We start from the raw sequence: 22,854 nt of genomic DNA on the forward strand, positions 1-22,854 counted from the left end.
ATCACGCGCCAAACTCATCACGCGAACTGCTGGGAGACCCAATGGGAAGCGGCAAAACATTTTATGCCAATCAAAACGAAAGACACAAACGACATGGGGCTAGATGACGAGTTGCCTCCCGTGCTGAATAGATGGCGCTCACCATGTGAAGGATTATTCGTGTAAGGTCAGCAATTTTCGGCATTCATAAGCAGATTTCGTGATCGTACTCACACGGCTGTTTACGTAAGGATCTAACTGTCTGGAGCCAAAGACAGTCGGAGAGGTGGTCGAAGTGCAGCTTCGAGCGCATTCACGATTTTCTACTGTTTCACTGCAGTGCTTTGGAACCCCGCTTTGCTTTAATTCCACAGCCGTTGGGAAACAGTCATGTATAATATTAGTGTGCTTGAAAAGAAAAAAAAAGAGCTCATCGCGTGGACTTAATTACTTGTTTTAGACCGGTAGGGCCTATACTGTTCCCCATTGATATTCACAATGTTAGCCATATGCATATCGCCTTCTTGGGTAATTACTTATTTTACATGTAGATGAAAATATAATAATAAGAGATATTATTATGTTCAGGGAGTTTAAAAAAGCTCCCGTTCACTTATATTGAATACATTTGTATAAAACTTATTTTGAGTAATGAAAGAGATCACCATAAGTGTTAGAAAAAAAAGTAACATAACATGGCTTGCTTCCACTTGTTTTAACGCAAAATGTTACCCACTGTACATACACACAGTGGGAATTAAAGTCCAAGCTGGGCTAACCATATTGTTCTCGGCATTAGATGTTAAGTGCATAACCCATTTGGTCACAAAACGTTACAGACATACAGGAATGAATACAGGGCTAATCTAGTTCGGACTGGATTACATTTGGTATAAGATTTTAAACAGTTTAGCATTATTCGCCTGTCATGTGTCATATGACTCACTGGGACGATTACCAAAACTCATGCGATGAGTCATTTGTCCAAGAAAGTTACTCAGACGCGACTCACTTTGTGTCCAGAGTACACTGAGTCGAACACAACTGACTCGCTGGGATGAGTCCATATGATGCAAAAGTGACACGTTAATTTTTCTCAGTTTACTATACTCGATTCTGATTGGCTACCAGGAAGACCAACAACAAATGTGTCATGTATGTGTTACCAACAGAAAGCTTAAGTATTAACGAACAAGATTTAGTTTGAGTGAAATGGATTAATTTTTACTGAAGCAGGAGACCGGGAATTAGCGCTGGGTGGTATCGGCCCTTTGTTGTTCTTATCATGCATGTGATAAAGATAGTTTCTGTTTTAATTTAATGCTTTTATATATGTCTTGAATGAGGATTACCCGCAACCAAAGGCAACTAGGGATCTTCCTCAGCGACTCCTCTGTCTATTTATTTAATGATTTATCTGATTGGTGCTGTACTCAAGAATATTTCACTTATACGACGGCGGCCTCCTTGTGGTGGGAGAAAACCCGACAGACCCGGAAGGAAATCCACGACCATTAGCAGGTTGGTGACAGACTTTCCCATGTACGGCCGGAGAGGAAGCCACCATTTCGGCAAACCATGCATGATTCAAGACCTTTACCGGACACTCCGGTTCTCTATCATATTTTACCGATTAGGTACCACCTTTCATACGCATAGAAACAGAAATTACTTAAATCAAAATATTCAGAGAATCGATATCTTCAGGCCTGGATGAAAATTCGAAGGAATTTAACACGCATGTATAGTTCGTTTTGTTTGTCATACAGTATATATAGTGAAGACTTTAATCAATCTCGAACGAAAAAAAATAAAAATTCTTTCCGCAACAGGATTTTTGTAACACTATTTATTTATTTATTTATTTATTTATTTATTTATTTATTGGTGTTTTACGCCATACTCAAGAATATTTCACTCATACGACGGCGGCCAGTATTACGGTGGGTGAAAACTGGACAGAGGAAACCCACGACCATCCGCAGGTTGCTGGAGAGACCTTTCCATGTATCTAATACTACACTATTGTAGGTGTTCTCTCATTGCTGTTGGTCTTCTCTCATTATTGTAGGCGTATCTCTCATTATTGTTGATGTCTCCCTTGTTATTGCCGGTGTCTCTCATTTCAGTATAGGCGTATCTCTTTACTGAAGGTGTCTGTCATTATTGAAGGTGTATCCCTCATTACAGTAGGTGTTTCATTATTAGTAGTATAGAATGTGACTGACGTTCGGTATTGAGGAGGGATTTTTTTGGAGGTTTTGAGGAGTTGTTTTTTTTTGAGGTGATGTGGTGGTGACGTCACACCTGCCAGCCCGAAGGGCTGGTAGGTGTGACGTCATCCCTCAGTTGTGGGTTTTTCCCACACCGCGGGGCGTATGTGTGTATAGACGAGTGTGATATAGTGTATAGTATAACAGTATAGGGAAAAAAGAGAGAAAAAAAAAGAGGCAAAACGTCGGCTTGTAAAGTCGAGTGGGACAGCTCGAAAAGAGCTCCCAGGCGCCAAAACGGACCAATGGGTGAGCAGGATTTGCCCCAAAACTGCCCAATGGGAGGCCCGCAAAACGGACCAATCAGCGTGCGAGAAGAGGTTACGTAAGAAAAAACGAACCAATCAGCGCGTGGTGAATTTCCGCGTAGATAGGTACAAAAAGACAGGTGCGGCAGTAGCAGATCACTTCACCCGAAGACACCGACCGACCGAGCGAGCGAGCGATCGAGTAAAGAAGCAACGATGGATCAAGAGGATTTCGAGGTTAATATGGAGAAGAAGACGGAGAAGCTATTTACCTGTGAGGTGTGCGATCGAGGATTCACCCGACGCGATAACTGGCGACGGCATGCTAAAACACAGCACGGTGATAAGAAGAAGAAGAAGAAGAAGAAGAAGACGGAGAAGTATTTTTGCCGGGTGTGTGCCCAGCATTTTACCCGGCGGGATAACTGGCTCCGGCACCAGCGGACGCATCACCAGCCCCAGACAAACAAAAGATTCACCTGTCCGACCTGTGACCGGGTGTTTTTTCGCCGGGCGAATTTGATCCGCCATCAACAGCGACATGACAACAAAAAAGAACGTGTGTGGCATTGCGAAGACTGCGGGGAGTCTTTCTACCGGTTGTGGGATTGGCGGACCCATCAACGTGGGAAACACGGCTCGGTAAGTTCTTTTTTTTATTATTTTATTTTATTTTTCTCCGCCCCAAGCAGCAGGTTGAGTGACCTACTAACCCACGAAGACGCCGCTTGATTATGGAGGTTGAAAAGCCACTGTATTCCATGAATGGCCGGTTAGCTCAGTCGGCAGAGCGTCGGGCTAATAACGCGAATGTCACGGGTTCGAGCCTCATATCAACCAGTTGATATTTTTTCATTTTTGTTGGTGGGCATTGATTTTTTTTTTCATTTTCGTTTCTTTGCATACTATTTCGTTTTAAATAACGACGAGTATGTTGAATTTGGGGATAGTCTTTGAAGTCCAAATGTTGAATCATGTGCATGTATGAGCAGTTGCTTTCCGCGTTCAGCGTTGGTCATCTCAGACTTGGTGATAAAAAGGGTCCGTTTCCAAAAAAAAATCATGCGCACAATAAATGTACATGATTTGTTTGTTTCAGGCTGGGGATGAATTAGGGGGAGTAATTTGCTTCTTGAAAGTTAATTTAAGACAGTAAGAGCTATCTCATGTTACATGTTTGTAACAGTATATGAAAAGAAGTATAAAAAAAACTTCTTTACTGGATCATATGCAATAAGACATGCTGCATTTCATTGCTGAAAATTACTATTCACAGCTGAGTTGTTTACCGTTATGTAAGCACTTGCGCTGTAGATGGTGTGTCGATAGGGTTTCCACTCCATGTAGGTGACATAAGGGTGTACTCCCCAGCTCGCTGGCGCAGTGGCTGACGCAGTGGCTGGGTGACTGACTGGCAACAATGTATACAATGTATACAAGACGCAGCCGATCAAAACAAAAACCACGTGTCCAAACAAAAACCACGTGTCAAAACAAAGCACAGCTGACAGCGATATGTTTCCTGAACAATGGTGAACGGGAATACCTATCTGGATGGTTCCTATGTTTTATGTATTAAAAAAGGGACTGGGTCAGTGTGTCAGTGTGTCATGCTAGGGCTGCTATCTATCGGATTGGTTCCTATGTATTATGTATTAAAATAAATTTTTTTAGCGGATTGACGCTTCATTTTAATTAGTAGATTACCACATAAAGTAGTTGTCTATCGGTCACCTTCAGACGTTGTTGTTGTTTCCAATTAATTAATATTACGTAATATTACGCTTCGTATTCGCTAGATTTCTTATGGAAATAACAGTAGTTTTAGTTCAGTATATTTAAGGATAGTTGTGTCTTTTAATAGTTTGTAACTCCAGTAAAACCAGATAGAAAGCCTGAGTAGCTTAGAGGATATTTCCTTATGTATTTCGTAGTAGAAAAGCCTGGTATGACCTAACTGAGATTCAATCAGAATTTGGAAGTGATAGGATGTCAACACCAATAAACCAATGTCACTGGTCAGTTTAGAGAAAACCTCCCTTGGTTGGCTCTAACTCCAGTAAAGCTAGATAGAAAGCTTGAGTAGCTTAGAGGATATTTCCTTATGTATTTCGTAGTAGAAATCCACGAATGTGTGCGATGTCAAATGTATGTAAACAAGGGGGATAACTCCTGATGGAATACGCTTAGCAGGGGCGACTACTTTTGTTGGAATAATGGAAATAAGGGTTTCATTCCTGAAAATGACTATCCACAGCTGAGATCGTTAGATTTCTTATTGAAATAACAGTAGTTTTAGTTCAATATATTTAAGGATAGTTGTGTCTTTTAATAGTTTGTAACTCCAGTAAAGCTAGATAGAAAGCCTGAGTAGCTTAGAGGATATTTCCTTATGTATTTCGTAGTAGAAATCCACGAATGTGTGTGCGGTGTCAAATGTATGTAAACAAGGGGGCTAACTCCTGATGGAATACGCTTAGCAGGGGCGACTACTTTTGTTGGAATAATGGAAATAAGGGGTATAACTCTAAATGTCAAACGTCAATACGTGTCTGGAAAGAGTAATTTATAGTAACTTTCTTTATTTTTTGTTCCAAAACTGTATAGGGGTTTTGTAGAGTTATATATATATGATATCTATCGGAATGGCTCCTATGTATTATATGTATTATAAAATTTTTCAGCGGAACATATGTACATATGCACATATGTACAATAGTATGTATATAGAGTATGTCTAGGGTTTGGTTATAACGTCTACACCCTTCTATGTTACAGAGACCTGTTTCATCTACCACCACCACCACCACCGACGACAACAAACCCAGCACGAGTCAAGCTCAAGTGAGTTTAGCGGGGGCTGCCTCGTTGAAAGAAGAAAAGAAAAAACAAAAGAAAAAAAGTCCAACGAGCCAGTTCGAGCCCGACCCAGTACAGCCTCACGAGGGTGTCTTGCCGAGCGGTGACAGTGACGTACGGGAGTTGTACCAGCGGTATTGGCAATCGATCAGGACGTATTTCCATCGCCACAAACCAATTCAAGACTGCTATAATTACCGACTGAATGATCTCGGTGCTATCCCAGCCTATGTAGACGAGATTTACGAAGACCAGCCGACTGCTTTCACTATCAATTACAGTTTTGGATATATCCTCCGCCACAAAGAGACGGGTCAGGTGCGGTATTATTACCCGAGCACCAACAACACCCGAGTACTCGACGCACCGTACCGCGTGGCGAGTCGGGCTGACCTGCGAGGATTCCACACCCAGCATCTCCTCACCCAAGACCCGCTTACCTGGGCCCAAAAACAACGCCCCAATACGAAATGGACCGTCGACCTCATCACCAACGTGCTGTTTTTCGTCCACAAACTCCCGCATCAGCCTATCGGTAAAGGTGGGGTAACGTTACCCTCTTACCTGAAAGGAAACAAGGGGCTACACACGTTGGTGGGTGGGGATAACGGTCCTTACAGGGACTATTTGTGTTTGTTTCGGTGTCTGGCCGTCCATCTAGACCAGGCCAACCCCAATAACTGCGAACGCCAGGCTGGGGTGTATTACCGCAGGTATCTGGATGAAATGGAGATGGAGCCGAGGTATTTCCGCGGAGTACCTCTCAGTGCGCTGGACACGGTGGAAAGCCTGTTTCAAGTGAACATTCAAGTCTACCACCTCATCCCCATGGACAGGTCGTACTCAGCACAACTCATTCACCGCAGTGCCGAGCGCTATTCTACACCTACCCTGCGGTTAAACCTGTACCAGCGGCATTTCAGCTACATCAAAGACATGGGACGTTATGCTCGATCTTTCACCTGCCAGGTGTGTCAGAAGAGTTTTGCGAAACTGTGGGAGTTACGACGGCACGGTCAAACGTGCACCGACGCCATTCGACGAAAGTACCCGGGGGTGTCTTCCGCAATCAGCCCACCATTTTCGAAACGTTGGCGGACATGGGGATCGAACTCCAGGACGGTGACGACGGCATCTTCCCATACCGAGCGTGTTATGACTTTGAGGCGTACTTGGCTCCGGTGGACGATGCGGCGACTGCCTCGACGGAATGGACGGCTCAACACATCCCCATGAGTGTCAGCGTCAACTCTAATGTACCGGATTACGACCAGCCCGTGTGTTTCATCTCCACCGGCGATCCCCAGGCACTCGTCGGGGATATGATGGCTTACCTCAACACCATCAGCGAGATCAGTAGCGCCTATCTCCACGAGCGTTATGCTTACATCCTGGACGCCTTAGACGAGCGGATCGATCCCGACGAGAAGAAACCGTCTTACACACGCCGAGTGCGGGACAGATTCGTGACCTATATGGACCAACTCCCCGTCCTCGGCTTTAACTCGGGTAACTATGACCTGAACTTAATCAAACAACAGCTTTACCCCCACCTGGTCCAGAGCGGTGAATTGGAGTATGTGATTAAGCGGAACAATAATCACATGGCCCTCGCCACACCGCAGCTGAAATTTCTGGACATTCGGAATTACCTGGCCCCGAATTACAGTTACGACAAGTGGGTGAAAGCTTACGACTGTCACGTGACCAAAGGGAAATTTTGTTACAGCTACATAGACTCCCTGGCCCGGCTGGAGGAAACCACACTGCCACCGCAGCATGCTTTCGACAACGATCTCACCCACCAGCCGTGCACGGACGCAGAGTACAAGACCTTACAGACGGTGTGGCGAGAGCACGGCATGCGGACCGTCAAAGACTTGCTGCGGTGGTATAATAACCTAGACGTCATTCCCTTCATGGAGGCTGCGGAGAAGATGTCGGTGTTCTACCGAACCATGCATGTGGATGTCTTCAAAGACTGCATCAGCATACCAGGGCTTACCCTCCGCTACTTATTTCATGATTTACGCTCTGTGTTCACCCTCGTCGGTGAGAAAGACAAAGACATGCACGAGTGCCTCAAGAAAAACATCGTGGGTGGGCCGAGTATCATTTTCCACCGCTACCACGAACGAGGTGTGACCCGTATACGGGGCGGAAAGCTGTGTCAGCGCATCGTGGGATTCGATGCCAACGCGCTGTACCTGTACTGCCTGGCCTCACCTATGCCGGCAGGTCACTGCGTCCGTTGGCGCCGTCAGGACGGGGGAGAGAAGTTCGTTCCCTCCGGCACCGCCACCCGTCTGGCTGAAAAATGGCTGGACTGGAAGTCACAGCAGCTGGGGGTATCGATCCGTCACCGACTCAATCACACCGAGAAGCGGATCGGCAACCGACAACTCCCCGTAGACGGGTTCGCCTATATCGACGGACAGCCTACTGTGTTTCAATTCCACGGGTGTTATTTCCACTATCACGGCTGTCACCTGAATCACCCTCGCCCGGGAAAGGTGTGCTACAACGAGCGGCGCGGATTAACCCCCCAGGACTTACGGCGGGAGGTGGATGCGAACGACGCATACATTCGCTCCCAGGGCGATCCATTGGTAACGATATGGGAGTGCGAGTTCCACCGCCAACGCGCGACAAACCCAGCCTTACGGGACTTCCTACAACAGTACGGTTTACCCCCGTCACAGCGACAACCCAAGACACAAGCTCAGCTCATGGAGGCTGTCATTCAAGGTCAGTTGTTTGGATTTGTGGAATGTGACATCCACGTGCCGGACCACCTCAAAGCGGACTTTGCCGAATGCCCACCCATCTTTAAAAACACCGAGGTGAGTCGGGCTGATATAGGCCCCACCATGGCAGAGTTCGCGGCTGTGAATGACATCATGCCCACACCCAGGCGTATGCTGATCGGGAGCATGTTTGGGAAGCAAATTCTGCTAGCCACACCTCTGCTCCAATGGTATCTCGGTCGGGGATTGGTCGTCACGCACGTCTACCAAGCGATGGAATACACACCGGAGCGAGCGTTCGAATCCTTCGCAGACGCCGTCACCCAAGCTCGACGGGAGGGGGTTGTCGACCCCACCAAAGCCCTGATCGGGGAGACCATGAAGCTGTTGGGGAATTCAGGTTATGGAAAAACAGTCACCAATCAAGACCGACACGTGGATGTCAAAATCTGTGATCTGGCAAAAACACGAAAATTACTGGCGAGTGTTCGGTGTCGAACCGTCGACCCCATCGACGAGACCACCTTTGAAGTGACGAGTAGCAAGAAAACCATTCGCTACAATCTCCCCTTGCAAATAGGGTGCATGGTCTACCAGTATGCCAAACTCCGCATGTTGGAATTTTATTACGATTTCATGGCTCGTTTTTTCGACAAGGCGGATTGGCAGTACTGTGAGATGGACACAGACTCTGCTTACATGGCTTGGTCCGACCCAGACTGGGAATCCCTCGTCAAACCCGAGCTGCGAGCCGTGTACGAGACCGAGCGGGATGCGTGGTTACCCCGTCGCGACCATTACGACCACGATAAGCGCACACCGGGGCTTTTCAAAGTCGAGTGGACCGGTGATGCCATCGTCAGTTTGTGTTCCAAGACTTATTATTGTTACGGCGGGGCATCCAACACCAAAGACAAACTCTCCTGCAAAGGTGTGAGCGCACGAGGTGTGGACAAGGCCGTGTACCTCTCTGTGTTGCGCAATCACCAAAGCGCGAGTGGTGTGAATCGGGGGATGCGGATGCGGGGGAATACGATGTACTCGTATACCCAACACAAAGACGCATTCACATACTTTTACGGAAAGCGAAAAGTGCTCCCCGACGGGGTGAGCACCACCTATTTAGATCTGTAGAACGGTGCTATGGATACTCTACACACCCGGCTCCTGTGCTCTTGTGCTCTTGTGATACTTCCCACGGCCCTTTTCAGGGCCAACCAACTCTTCCCGAAAGAGTACTTTCTCAATCTAAGCACTAAAAAAAAAGAAAAAAAAAGAAACCCCACACCAGACACAGTCTTCCCATTTTTTTTTTAATTGTACAATTTTTTCATGTGTTTTATCACTCGCAGTGGTACGTACGTGAAAAAGTTAAAAACGTCTAGCGGGGGGCGGCGGGCCGGCAGCCGTAATAGCCTGACACACTGACCCGACTTGCCGTGCCTGCTACATAGTCATACATTGTTGCCGAGCGGCGCCTTGCCGGTATACGGCATGCGGACTGGTAACAATGTATGACGCAACAATGTATGACGATGTAACAGGCGGTGACTGGGTCAGTGTGTCAGTGTGCTATAGCTGGCCTGCATGCTGTTGTGGTAGTCCTCATCATAATAAAGAAAAAAGTCAAACCACCACGGTATGTGAGTCTCATAGTCTCTTTTTTTTAATTTTATTCCATACTGTATGGGGTAACAGGTCGAACAGGGAAAACAAGAACGTGGAATGCATAACACGTCGAACTGGAAAGAAAGAATGTTATTTGATGTATGTTTTACAGTCCATGGGTGTGGAAAAAAAACGAGGGATGAATCCCAAACTGACGATCCACCCAATCGAACACCCGCAAGTCATTATCGTAGGTCGTGCACGCTGTGTCCAACGTGTGTACAATAGCATCCATGGGACGGCCTCGAGCTCGCTGGGTTAAGTAATACACACAATATTGACCGCACACGGTCGTGTCCAGACTCTGCAGCCGCCGATCGTTCCACGTCCAGTGGTGTGTTCCCCGGTTAAGCCAAGCGGTAATATCGGGGTAGAGGGGTGGGAGTCCGTAGGAATCAAAGTATTCGCCCCGGAGATGGGGTGGATTGGACCACTGGTCTATGAAGACGGCGACCCAATGTCGTCCTGGGCGAAGACACGTGTCTGTGTTAATGATGCAGGCCCAGGGGGTCCAGGGGATCCTAGGGGTGGGGCGTGAGGGGCGTGAGGGGTGTGAGGGGCGTGAGGGGAGTGAGGGGAGTGAGGGGAGATGATCCCGAGGGTAGACCCCACCTCCTGCCCCCACCACAGCCCGGGTAAACACGTCTGTTTGTAGCACACGTCGCAATTGTACCGTGTCCATGTTGTTGTTTGTTGTTTTGGGCTGTTCAACTGGCGAAGTCACAGAGCACGTTTCGGCTTTGGTCTATTTCTATGATATTGCTGAATTCAGCGTAGCACACCACGTTAATGGTTTCCGGCAGTGGTTTGGCAAACCGCATCTCCAGGCGCAAATCCCCTTTTTGTACCAGGTTCAGTTGGTGGTCATCGTGGAGGCTAGGGGTCAAGTCGAAACAAAACAGCGTGTGGCCTTCGGCGAATGTGGTGCGCTTGATATTGTTTCCTTCGTCGTGGAACGCTTTCCCCGTGTGGGTAAAGAGGTTCATGTACGTGCGGATGAAATTCTCGTTCTCAAAGTCGGGTGTCAGGGGCTGACGACCGCCGACGTACAAGGCGACGAAGTTTGTGTAGTAGTGTCGGAAACGAAACGGGTTTTTAGTGTAGTCCCCGTCAAAAGCCTTGTTGCTCACACACCCCACCACTAAACGTGTCGGTAAGCTGCCCAGAAATAGGTTTTGTTCATTGATGAGGGTGTGACCTCTGGGGACAGAGAAATACTTGGTCAGCACGCGGCGGATTGGGTACTTGGCAGGAGCTTTGGCCAAGGCTTTCAAATGCCCCAGTTGCACACCGCTGGTGATTTTCACTTTACGCACAAAGATCAAGACCTCCTCCAAGCGAGTCTTGTAACCGGGAGCGGCTTCATCGGACATCAAAGCAAACGAATCCTTAGCCGGGGTGAGACGGATGCGGACCGTGACGTTGTTGAGCAGGTGTCGGTGTTGCAGGAACATGTCACAATGCAGGCGACCCAGCATGTCAACCGACCAACTTTCACCCGTGCAGTTCAGCCGATCGACAAACCCGGCGTTGGTGTCACTCATCGTGTCAAACTTTCCTGGGGTGTCCGCATACCACAAGGCAGCAGACAGCTGGCTCTTTTTAGCCTCTTTACCGTAAGACAACAATGTCTCCAAGTAAGCCCGGTATGGGTACATGTTGGTGGACGGCGTGATGAGTTTATCGTTCAGGGAGACGTCGACCTGTCGCCACATGGATTGTATCCACAGGTTAGTCGGAGCCACCTTCTTGTCAGCCGCCACAGCCGTCCCGTCCCCGTTGAGGATTTTTGCCTTCACGTACAGCATGGTGTTGGCCAAGTCCAAGTAAGTGTCTGCGTCAGCGTTGGTGATGACAAATTCTACAGGTCCCACATCACTCAGGCTGGCGATGGGGCTGTAAGCATCCCAGCGGCCTTCTCGAACGCTGGTGTCGGTCGGGGGTAAGGTCCACAAATCAAACTCACTGCTGACGGACGGGCAGCATTCGGGGTGGGGAAGAGCCATGGCTTGTGTATGTGCGCGTGCGCGTGTGTGTTTAGCTGAAAATATCCGGTGGATTCAGGGCATTCGATGTGGTTCGAGCTTTGATGTGTCTTCTTCTGGGCTTGACGGCACGTCTTTTAAGTCCCACGTGTCGGTGACGAGTGGGCGTGACGCGCGGTGTCTTTCGTTTTATAGGCTCACCCAGTAACCGCTGTCGGGCGTAGCGACTAGCTTTGACCAGCAGCTGTTTTCCAGTCGCCAAACCGCGTCGTTTCAAAGCCTGTTGTGGTGACACGCCCCCACTCAGCACATCCCCCACGACTTGCAGTCCGGTTCGTAACGCCGTTTTGCCCAGTGCTTTCACAGCCGGCGAGGTTAGGAGGAGTTTGCTGAGACCGCCCAGCAAACCGTGACCGCGCTGGACAGCCACACCCCGAAACACAGGTAACCCACCTCCGCCGGCTTGTTTGGTGTAATAGTCGATGTAAGCCTGGTGTGATGCCATTATTGCAAGGGTAAAGCACGCCGCTGTCGAAAGTGAAGTGTCACCACCACTTTACCGCGTTCAAATGCGACGGATCGACCCGTGTCGTCCCTAATATCAATGTCCACCGTCGAGAAATGTTTGGACTGCACGGGGATGTATTCCACGTGTTAGAATGTCTTGGAGACGTGCTCCCCATACTGCCCTTCCGTGGTAACCGTCCGCAACAGCGGGGCCAACGTGTCCCCCACCACACGCGGTTCGATAATGTCTGTGTACACGTACAGCGTGGGGGTGCTGATCGTTAAATCCTCGGCACCGACATACATGAGGTCCGCCGGTCCCATGAGCCATCCGTACGGTAAATTCATGAGTTGCATTAGCCGTGGGCTGAAACCAAGGCCCAGTGGTTTCTCAAACCGCACGCTGTATTTCCGCTGCATATCGTCGAACTCAAACGTTAAGTCCCCGGCGTGCTCCTGGAGATCGCGGATCTCTGTCTCGCTTAACAATTTGGTCAACCCCCAGGCCAGGTCTTTGGGTGTCGGGTAGTAGCCGGCTGGTAATATGAGCTTATGCGTAGCGTGGTGCGAGTCCTTTGGGGAGTCTATGGTATACCACACTTCACCTGACCGCACGTTAAACCAGGTCCGTGGATACTGTATTTCGACCAGCCCACATTCCCAGTCACCTGTCAAATGGATGGGGCGGGGTAATTGGGTGGTGAAACGGGTCAAGGTATTGTTGGGGAAGTAGTCCAGCGAGCTGTTACTGGGTAGCGTCACGTAAAACATGGTGTGGGTGAGATGATCTCCCTCAGGTGGACTGATCGTTTTGTCCTCTGGTGCCTGTATTTAATTAATAGGGACTCCACCTGAGCGGGCGTATGATAGATGAAGCGGGCCGGAGTTCGGGTCGCTGGCCTCGGCGCGTCTTCTTGGGTCGCTTTGGTGTGGTGTGTGTGGTGTGTGGTGTGTGTGTGGAACTAGAGGTGGTAGTGGAGGGCCTGGTTTTTTTTTTATGTTGGCTGGTCGGGGTTCTGGCGATCGGGGGATTCCCCAGCTCGGCACCCGCCGGGGTGTGCTCATTTTTTCCCGCACCCAAGCCCGGTAGTGATCCCGGGGTGCTGAGCGCTCGTGTGAGGGGCTAGGGGTGGTAGGGGTGGTAGGGATGGTAGGGGTGGTAGGCTGGAGGGTTTGGGTCGGGGTGTCTAACATCGCCTTATCCGCCTCGCTCAAAAAACGACTGGCTGTGGATTTGGCCTGAGGTGGGATCGAACTCGGTCGCCGCCCGATTTGGTATTGATCTTGAAACGTTCGGTACCGTTGAAAGAGTGTGGTGATATCGCTGTATTTTCTCCTCGTCCGAGAGAGTCCTGTCGTGGAGGATCGAGGCCATCTCTTGATCGAGCGTGTTGAGGGCTTTCACCGTACTGGGGACGGGGTATGGGGAGTTGGGGTGGGCTGGAGGTGGATGGGCTGAAGGTGAAGGTCGTGTGAGCGTCTCTAAGAGCCGTGGCTCGACCAAGGCCATTTTCTTGGCGTGCTGCATTACCTACCACCAGCTATAGCCTTACTAGTGACACCCTTAACGACACCGCCGACAACACCCCCGAGAACGGCTGGTACAATGGCTTTGGCGAGGAGGGGAGCGAGAAGCAGTGGCAGGAATCCACCACGTTGAACAATCCGTCCTTTCTTATGCAGGGGAACACTTTTCTTCACCAAAGTGCGAAGACCCGTCTTGTGTCGCTGTAACTTCACCTTCTGAGCCGGCGAGAGTGGGACGTTTCCATTTAACACATTCTTAGCACATTCACACAAGCACCGGAGTAATCCTGGATCGTTACCCCGCAGCACAGCCTGACGAATAGAGGGGGTGGCTCGCGCGAGTAGGGTTAATAAGGGACCGTAACGTTGGAGACGGTGTGACCTCATCACGGGTCGTCGTCGTGAGAGCAACTGAGGTGATAGACTGTGTGTTCAAAGTTTTATGACGACACACTGACACACTGACCTAGTCACCGCTCGCCGCAATAATACACTGTTTTACCAGTCCGTCAGCTGACACGTCAGCCAGCCCACCCACCAGCCTACCCACCAGCCAGCCAGCCAAAACAAACTGATGTGGTAGATTGTAGGTTCAAAGTTGGTGTTATGACTTGGGGAGATAGGCGTGTTGAATCTCCCCGGGGAAAATGTGGGTGCGAAGTCGCAGGTGATTGGGTGTGGTTTGCTTGAAATCCACCAGCAAATACCCGTGAGGTTCAGCCGTGGCATCTTCAAAGGCCTCGCGCACGTACTGTGTCCGCCCTGGAGCCATTTGTTTAGCGATCGTGGTAATTTGGGATACATCTCGCGGGTTTTTGAACAGCACCAAGTAGTGTGCGTTCAGACTGATGGTCCGATGGTCTTTGGTTTTGTTAAACAAATTCTGCACGATGTACACCACGCTGATATTGCGGTGGTGACTGCCTTTGGTGAAGAGTTTTGTCACGCGATCGTCGGCTTCAGCCATCAAATCATCCACGACGACTAACGTCCGCTCCCCCGGGTCGAAACTGGACGGGCTGGGCACACCTTCTTCAAACTGAACGTGAGGTAACGTGGTGTACAATGGCTGCCACTCCCCGTAACACCAGACGATGCGTTGTGGGGGTGGGTGAATGAGAGCTGGAGCGTGTTCCACTAACCGTTTCACAAACACAGACTTCCCAGATCCCGTCGGGCCGCTGACAATGCAGGTAAAGGGATGCTCCCATCGCGTGTCCATGGGTAGAACTAGCTCCGTCGGCGGTTTGGATCGTCGTACGGGTGGGGGTGGTGGATAGTGGGGGGAGTGACGGCAGGTGATGGTGCCTGCGTTGCCTGCGTTGCCTGTGTTGCCTGTGTTGGCTGTGTTACCTGTGTTACCTGTGTTACCTGTGTTGTGTTAGGGGGTAGATAGACAGGTGTGGAAACGATGCTAGGTATTGGTGTGGTGGGGTGAGTAGGGGTGGGTGAAGGGGGTGAGGAGTTTGAAGTGTTTGAGGAGTTTGAGGAGTTTGAGGAGTTTGAGGAGAGTGGGTGCCGTCGGTGTAGTGTGGTTGTGGTGGGTGTGGAGGGTTGTGACGTGGGAGTTCGATCCCAGCTCGGGGTAATGGCGCTAGTGGCAGTGACGGCGTTCTCGGTATTGTCAAACCGACGGGCGATTGACGGTGGTTGGGGTGGCGATACAGGTGTCCCAATCCAGCGGAAACGCGTCTTGTTTAATTGTCCTCGTAGATATTGCAGGGTTGACTGGTCTTGGAGCAGTTGTAGGCTGAGTTCTGCAGCCAGTCCACCCACTAAAGCACCGATGTACAAGAGAACGCCCAGTACGGCTGCTACGGTCCCTTTATTCTCGCGCAAGCCTTGTATACACCGATCCATCCCTTAAGGCAGGTCAGTCGGAAGTGGTAGCGACCCCGTTAGCCTCGGGTTTAAATACGTTTCACGTCCGTGGCCGGGACCCAAGAATTAAAGCTGGGTGGATAACCGACCCACTTCACCCAATAGTACAGTTTCCCTCGCCGCCGCTCCCTTTTTAAGATCTGCTCCACCTGATAAAACTTATCCACCGCGGCTGTCACCGGTTGGAGTTCGGTTTCGTAAAACGTCCCTAGCAATTGATCCCCGTTCAAATCCTCCAGTGTGTACACAGCAGGCTGTCGAGGGTGGGAGCGGACGATACGGAACATTTCCGTGCTCCAATTCGGCAGGTATGATTTTTCAAATTTCCCTTTCACTTTACTGATACGCACGAGATCACCGGCCCGATACCGGTGGACCGAGCGTTTGTGTGTGGATGGACCGTACAAGACTTGCCGGACTTCCTTCTGGTTCTGGGGAGTGACGTCGATAGGGGCTCGTCGTATGCTTCGGTGGTAGGCTTGATTGTAACCGCGAACCAGGGCCGGTAAGGCGTCCAGGTAGCGCCGAGTGTTGTGAGCGGTGAAATATTTGTACATGCGACCTTTCAAAGTGCGGTTGAACCGTTCTACCACGGAGGCTTTGGTTTCGTTAAACGTGTGAAAGAAAAACACCCCTTTGCCCTTTAAAAAGGCTTGAAACGGTCTGTTCAGAAACTCTTTCCCCTCGTCCGTTTGCAGGTACAACGGTCGGCGACCCGTCTTGAAAATCTGTTGAAATGCCTCGATCAAACGAGCCCCGGTTTTGGCCCGGAGTGGGATCACCCAGGCATACTTGGAGAGCACATCGATGCAGGTCAGTAGGTAACGGTTGTTGTCATTCTCTTTGGTGAACGCTGTCATGTCGACCAGGTCCGCCTGCCACTGACTGTCCATACCCCCAACCACCACTCGGTTACGCGGGTAATGGCGGCGTGCAGGTCGGTGGAGTGTGTACGTGTCCTGCTGAGCCAGCCAAGCCGACACGTGGGTTCGACTCACTTTGAGTCCCTGTTGTCGAGCTGCCTTGAGCAGGGGTTGAACCCCGCTGTAAGCCGCCGGACTGTCCGGGTTGTAATACAAAGCATGGAGAGCGGTATCGATCGGGTTTGAACCACGGCCCGGCGTGATTGATTTTTTTTTCGTGCGAGGCATAGTCCGCCACGTCGTCCTTGCTGCTTGGTGTCTGTTGTGTGTAATGAGTGAACCCACCTCAGACCGCCTATATATAGTATAGAGTGGCCCTAGCCTGACACACTGATACACTGACCCAGTCCATATAAAAAGAAAACACAAAAACACCGGGGATGGATTCCATAGTAAGGTAACAGTATTAGTATTATTCTTTACAGCAATGTACAGGTCTGTAACACGGAGCGTTGATAGACCTCTGTTAACGTGGGACGAGCAATCTCTACGTAATACGCTTGAATAGGTCGGGAATCCTCGACATGCTGACAGACGTCTTCAGTGTACGCTTGCAGCACCTGCAGTCGTCCCCCGTTCACCCTACCATCCGCAAACATACTATGAAGTACACTTGTGTAGCTTTGCAGGTCGGTGACGACAGCTACCCAGTCTTTCCATTGCGGCGTTGTACGGAGCTTCGCCAGGCTAGAAAAGACATAAAGAAGACACCGTCGTCATTCTAATGCCGTCACCGACCGAACCCTAGCCACATCAATCAAACGATAGATAGATAGATAGATAGATAGATAGACTATCCCTTCACCAACAGGTAAAGACAATAACCAACACCAAAGACCAGGGTCGTCAACCTGAAAACTTTTTTTATTTATTTTTTCGAACTCGAACAGTGAACAAACGAATGAACGAATAAATACATGCTGTAAGTGTCCATTATTTTGGTGTCACGGTGAGAAATGTCTCGTGATGATGATTGTATCGCCAATATGAAAGTCCTGACACTGGTCAATGTTTATAACGCGCACCACCCTAGTCATCTTCCTGTAAAAAACACACATAGGTAAACACAAAACGAGAATGTATGAAGGGAAAAACAAAACAAACAAAAAAAAGCTGGGTAAGGGTGGTGCGGTTAAAACAAAAACACACTCACTCCGTCATCGTAGCCTGGGTGGCCTGGGTAGCCTGGTTGGGCTGGTTGGCTTGGTTGTTAGGCCGGATTGTAGGCTGCTTGTCAGGTGCAGAGAGGTTGTTGGCTGTCATCAAATACTTCACGTACATCTGGGCGAATGCCGGGTTCGATTTGTTGATCGGCGTCTCATTTAAAAACTGCCGCAGTTGGTCTTTCACACTTTTCTCCACAGCCCACGGGAGGGAGGCTGCCTTACGGGCCTGGCGCATGAACTTGACCAACACAGTTCCCTCTTTCAGGTAACGCATACGGGCCTCGTCCACGATACTCAGGGCCAGCTCTCGGTTCTCCAGCAAGGGGGGTCGGGGAGGAGATGGATCGCTCGCGGTGTTGGTGGGTTGTCGACCGTACACATCACGCTGTAACTTGAGGAGGTGGGGTTGGAGAGCTACATCGTAAGCTTGCCACAGCAAGGCTGTTAGCGCCGTCTCAAGCTCAGGGTTTAACGGATCCGCCTTTTCCACCTTTTCCACTGGGATGTCGGGGATGGTGGGGGTTGCAGTAGCAGCAGTAGTCGTATCATCGGCAGTCTCCCCATCAGCAGTCGTCACAGCAGCCGTCACAGCAGCGGTTAAAGCAGCACTCATAGCAGCATTCACCTCACCGCCCGTCTCACCAGTCTCTCCAGTCTCTCCAGTTTCTCCAGTCTCTTCAGTCTTCCCCTCCTCCGTTTCCATCATCTCCATCTCCATCCCCGGCTCTTGGGGGTCTTGGGGGTCTTGGGGCTCTTGGATGTCGTCGTTATCACCAGCCTCGATCACCACCAGCACCAAGGCGTCGATGTCGGGGATGGCCTGGACTAGTTTTTGCCAGTAAGTCCAGTACTTGAGCGTGATGCCCTCACTCGTCGGGTAGAGTCGACCGTTCGGCTGGTAGGCTCGCCATTTCTTCACATGAACGTACAGGACACCCTCCGAGTTCCTCAGCGTGGATAGAAAGTACCCGTTGGAGAGTGGCTCCCGCACAGGTAAACCGGCCTCAGGTAGATCAGCAGCCAGGGTCTTGAGCCGAGTCCACCCCACCCCGTCAAGCCTGACGCGTTTGGGTGGAGCGTTCGGGTCTGTCGGTGATTGGCAAATCTCAATCGTCTCGTCTCTACACACCCCCACCCACAGCCAGGAGGCCAGCTGTAATTTGGCAAGAACCTCGCTGGGTAAGGGCAGGCACACCTTCCTCTTCTTCTCGGGAGGTTGTTGTTGTTCGGCTATGGTGGATAGCCGGGTAGGTACGGACGCTGAGCGTTTCATCCTGATGGCAGCATGCAGGGGGTTGATGGTGGTGGAGCGTTTCATCTCACCAGGTAGGTAGGCAGGTAGGCAGGTAGGCAGGTAGGTACAGGCAGGTAGGTAGGTCGTGTAGCAGTCTCTTCTCTTCTCTTCTCTTCTCTCGGCAGGTCAGTAGTTCGGGTCGTCAGCAGGCAGGCAGGCAGGTCGGCAGGCAGGCAGGTCGGTAGAGCGTCAGGTGCGTCTGAGGCTGCCGGTCTTTTTTTTTTTTTTTGTTTATTTACTGGTTTTAGGGCCACTTTCCTGGCGGATATCGTGGCCCATCAAATCAGTGTTTTATTTATTTTTTTTTTAACACATGAATATTTTGATTACATAACAGCAGTGCGTTTGTATACTATTTACATATGTACATGAGTCAATTAGTGGGATTAACCTCTTTGTGGTAGCATGTTACAGCTTATTCTATAGGTTCAAATGCTGCCATGGTCATTTAACAGAAAGGGGATAAATAGTAAGCTATTTACAGGGATTAACGTTATCTTTACATTAGAAATACATAGATCTGCATTAAAAGATTACAATGAGTTGCCTATACAGAAATTTACACAGAGAGAAAACAATTTATTGGTTAACAGTTTTGTTCTCTTGCTTCCTCCTCTGTGGCGTGGAGTTAAGGAGCTCCCGCCACTTATACCGGACGCCGTCCAGGAAAAACCAGCGTACTGGAAACCTGTGCCTGTAACAGGTGCGACAAGTATAAATGAGGAGCAAGGATGTCAGGCCTCATCCACTTAGTTGAAGCAAGAGATAGTCCTATTGTCATGATGTCTTTCATGTTTCTGGTCTTCGTTTCCTGGTTGTTAAGTTTCTTTGGTTCCATGGGTCTTCTTATTGTTTTCCCTGTCTTCTTCTTTAATTGATTTCCTTCTCTATTTCCAATTTTTATTTTCTGCCTCCCATGGCGGCGCAGACAGCACGTTTCATAGACCGGTAGAACAGTTCCTGGCCTAGAGTGTTTAGGTGCACTCCGTCTTTGGTTAGAATTTGTTTTTGTGGTCGGATCAGTCCCCGGTGTCTCCAGAAGGTGGCCAATTGGTTGTTTGTCAGCTTCTTGTTAATTTCATGGATTTTTGTATTATAAATGTGGACCGAAATTCGCCGAGTTACCTGACGGTAAAGAAGCTGGCTGATGTAGATCCTTGGAATTTGGAATTTCGTTTTAAGTGCACCAACATAGTCTAAAATATCAGCGCAAATTGCTGCTGCTGATTTGTGAGAGTCCGCATCGTTTCCCCCAATGTGAAGGATAACTAGGTCAGGTTTTGTCTCCTGAAGGAGACTTTCCAATCTTCCAGAGCATCTAAGTGTCCCAACTCTAGCTCCCCCAATGCCAAAAAACCGAATGTCTTGGCCTGTTCCAAAGTCGATTCTAGAGTTTGGGATCGAATTTCGAAGGATACTATTCTCCAGTCTATGAACGTAACTGCTGCCGATAATAAAGATTTTCATCCTTTTTTCCCTGTGAAAACAAATAGAGAAAACAAATATACAAGATAGTTGTATTTTTGATTTGCGAAGGTGTTTTGTTTATGAGATAATGTATATCTTAAGCAAGAAGATATTTGATAAAACAGATATTTAGGAGCAAATTAGTGGTATACCTACCAATCAGAAATTGATAGAGGGTCTGCCCTCGTATGATATATACACATTTGTAAATAAATAGATAATAAATATCAACTAATAAGAATAGATAAATAACAACAAGTAAGAGGGCAGATTAGTTAATGGAGAAATATTATTAATTACTACAGTTATCAACTTTTGTGGTTACATTGTTTTCGTGTGCTATGTTTTTGCAGATTGGTTTCATGGACGTTTTATCGGCCCTCAAGATCAAGGTATCGCCGATATAGTTGGGGATAAAGTTGTAGGGAGGAATTATGTATCTGTGGAATAAACGGCCCTCAAAATCAAGGTATCGCCGTTGTTAGTATATGTGTTTGGTAATTACGGAGAATGCACCGTTTTTAATCAGAGAAGGTGACGTATTGTTGACTAGAGCAGAAACGGCCCTCAGAATCAAGGTATCGCCGTTGTTGGTCAATTGTGTTTTATCAGATTCGGCTTTCGTAACTCGTCGATTTGATGTATTCTTTTAGTAAGGAGAATATTTGTGCTCTCAGGTGTGGTTTGGGGTTAAGGATAGTCTGAAGGTCAAGTTCACATTTGTAGATTTGCAGGCATTCTGCCAATCGCCTTCGTTCTTTACTGTGTTTAATACATTGTAGCAAATAGTGCTCTATGGTTTCATCATGCTCTTGACAGGCTGGGCAAGTTGGTGAAGAATTTTGGATTATAGTTGCTAGATGTGCTTTGAGCCCTGTTTTCCCTAGTCTCAGGCGTGATATGTTTTTGTCATCTTGGTTATTCAATAATTGGAACGAATTTAATTTTGTAATCGTTCCGTTTAATATTTTATAGTGCCACCGTCCGCGGGATTCTTTATCCCATTCCTCTTTCCACTGATTGTTAATTTGGGTATTGATCAATGTATATTTTTCATTTTGGCTCAGGGGGACGTCTATATCTTGTTCATATTTTCGTAGGCTCGATTTTGCTGCCTGATCTGCAATTTCATTTCCTCGAATATTAACGTGTGCTGGAACCCATGCTAGAGTCAGGTCGGTTTTTTGTTTCTGTATTTTGTCAGTTAGCGAGATTATTTCTTGTAGGAGGTCTGGTCTACTCTCAGATTTGGAGTTTTGGATGGAAATTATTCCGCTGAGGGAGTCGCTTAGTATGGCTACTCGGTTTGGTTTGTTCTCAAGAATCCATTGTAGTGCCATTGTAATTGCAACTAATTCACTAGTATAGACGGAGAGGTGGTTGGGTAGTTTATAGTTTTTAACTATGTTTAGATCTGGTATTGCAAATGATGATCCAGTGTGACCCTGCACATTTTTAGATCCGTCAGTATATATTTTTAGATGACCGTTGTAGTGTTCGTGGAAGTGTTCTAAGGCTTGAGCTTTGATATATACTGGGTTTTCCAGTTTTGAAATTTGGTCGTGGAGTGCAATGTCTATTTGGGGGAGTTTGCAATAGCCACGGGGTTGTTGATATACATTTTCTTGTTGCTTTGGCAAGGCAATGTCATATTTGCAAAGTAGTCTGTTGATTTCATATCCTATTGGAGCTGAGTGTTTTGTCCATTTTTTTTCCAGATATTCATATTCAGAATATGGGAGGATTAAATTGTAACATGGATGTGTATTACCGTAAGCGCTTATTTTTCCTGCATATTTGAGGGTTAGTTGTTCTCTTCTAAGGTGAAGGGGTTTTTCAAGTGTTTCTACTTGGAGACTGCAAAGCGAAGTGCCTTTGAAGGCTCCTGTTGCTACTTTTAAGGCAGAATATTGAATACTATCAATTCGCTGTAGTAGAGTTTTGCACGCGGATTGATAGACTATTGCACCATAGTCTATTTTGGAGCGAATTAGACACTGGTACATTTTTATGAGTGTGGTTTTGTTGGCTCCCCATTTAGTGCCTGAAATGCATCTCATAAGATTGAGATCGCGTTGGCATCTAATTGTGAGGTCATTAATATGGTCTTTCCATGTTAATCTACTATCAAGAATCATACCTAGGTATTTCACTTTTTCTTTGATTTCAATTTTCTTTTTACCTATGAAAAGTTCAATATTCACTTTTCTTCTGTTTGTAAAAAACAATACCTGTCCTTCACCGGCTTTTATCCTATCCACGCGGAAATTCACCACACGCTGATTGGTTTGTTTTTTCTTACGTAACCTCTTCTCGCACGCTGATTGGTC

At 48.3% G+C, this 22,854-nt stretch overlaps 2 protein-coding genes across 2 annotated transcripts; both read right to left on the reverse strand.

Annotated features, from left to right (window-relative positions):
• Positions 1 to 10,212: 10,212 nt before the first annotated feature.
• On the reverse strand, positions 10,213 to 11,780 carry LOC135463423 (uncharacterized protein F54H12.2-like). Its single transcript, XM_064740683.1, has 2 exons — positions 10,623 to 11,780; positions 10,213 to 10,485 (listed from the first exon to the last, which is right to left on the reverse strand). Exons 1-2 carry the CDS (start codon positions 11,778 to 11,780, stop codon positions 10,213 to 10,215), a joined length of 1,431 nt encoding a protein of 476 aa, XP_064596753.1.
• Positions 11,781 to 15,703: 3,923 nt separating this feature from the next.
• On the reverse strand, positions 15,704 to 16,825 carry LOC135463424 (uncharacterized). Its single transcript, XM_064740684.1, has one exon. It carries the CDS (start codon positions 16,823 to 16,825, stop codon positions 15,704 to 15,706), a length of 1,122 nt encoding a protein of 373 aa, XP_064596754.1.
• Positions 16,826 to 22,854: the final 6,029 nt, after the last annotated feature.

This window comes from Liolophura sinensis, chromosome 3 (assembly GCF_032854445.1).
Source record: "Liolophura sinensis isolate JHLJ2023 chromosome 3, CUHK_Ljap_v2, whole genome shotgun sequence".
NCBI lineage: Eukaryota > Metazoa > Mollusca > Polyplacophora > Chitonida > Chitonidae > Liolophura > Liolophura sinensis.

Bases quoted from the DNA above. Each gene is read 5' to 3' on its own strand.
- LOC135463423 (XM_064740683.1), bottom strand. From the start codon at position 11,780: ATGGCTCTTCCCCACCCCGAATGCTGCCCGTCCGTCAGCAGTGAGTTT. The intron at 10,486-10,622 runs GTACAAAAAGGG...TGACTTCGCCAG, and splicing joins ATGACCACCAACTGAACCTG to TTGAACAGCCCAAAACAACA.
- LOC135463424 (XM_064740684.1), bottom strand. From the start codon at position 16,825: ATGCCTCGCACGAAAAAAAAATCAATCACGCCGGGCCGTGGTTCAAAC.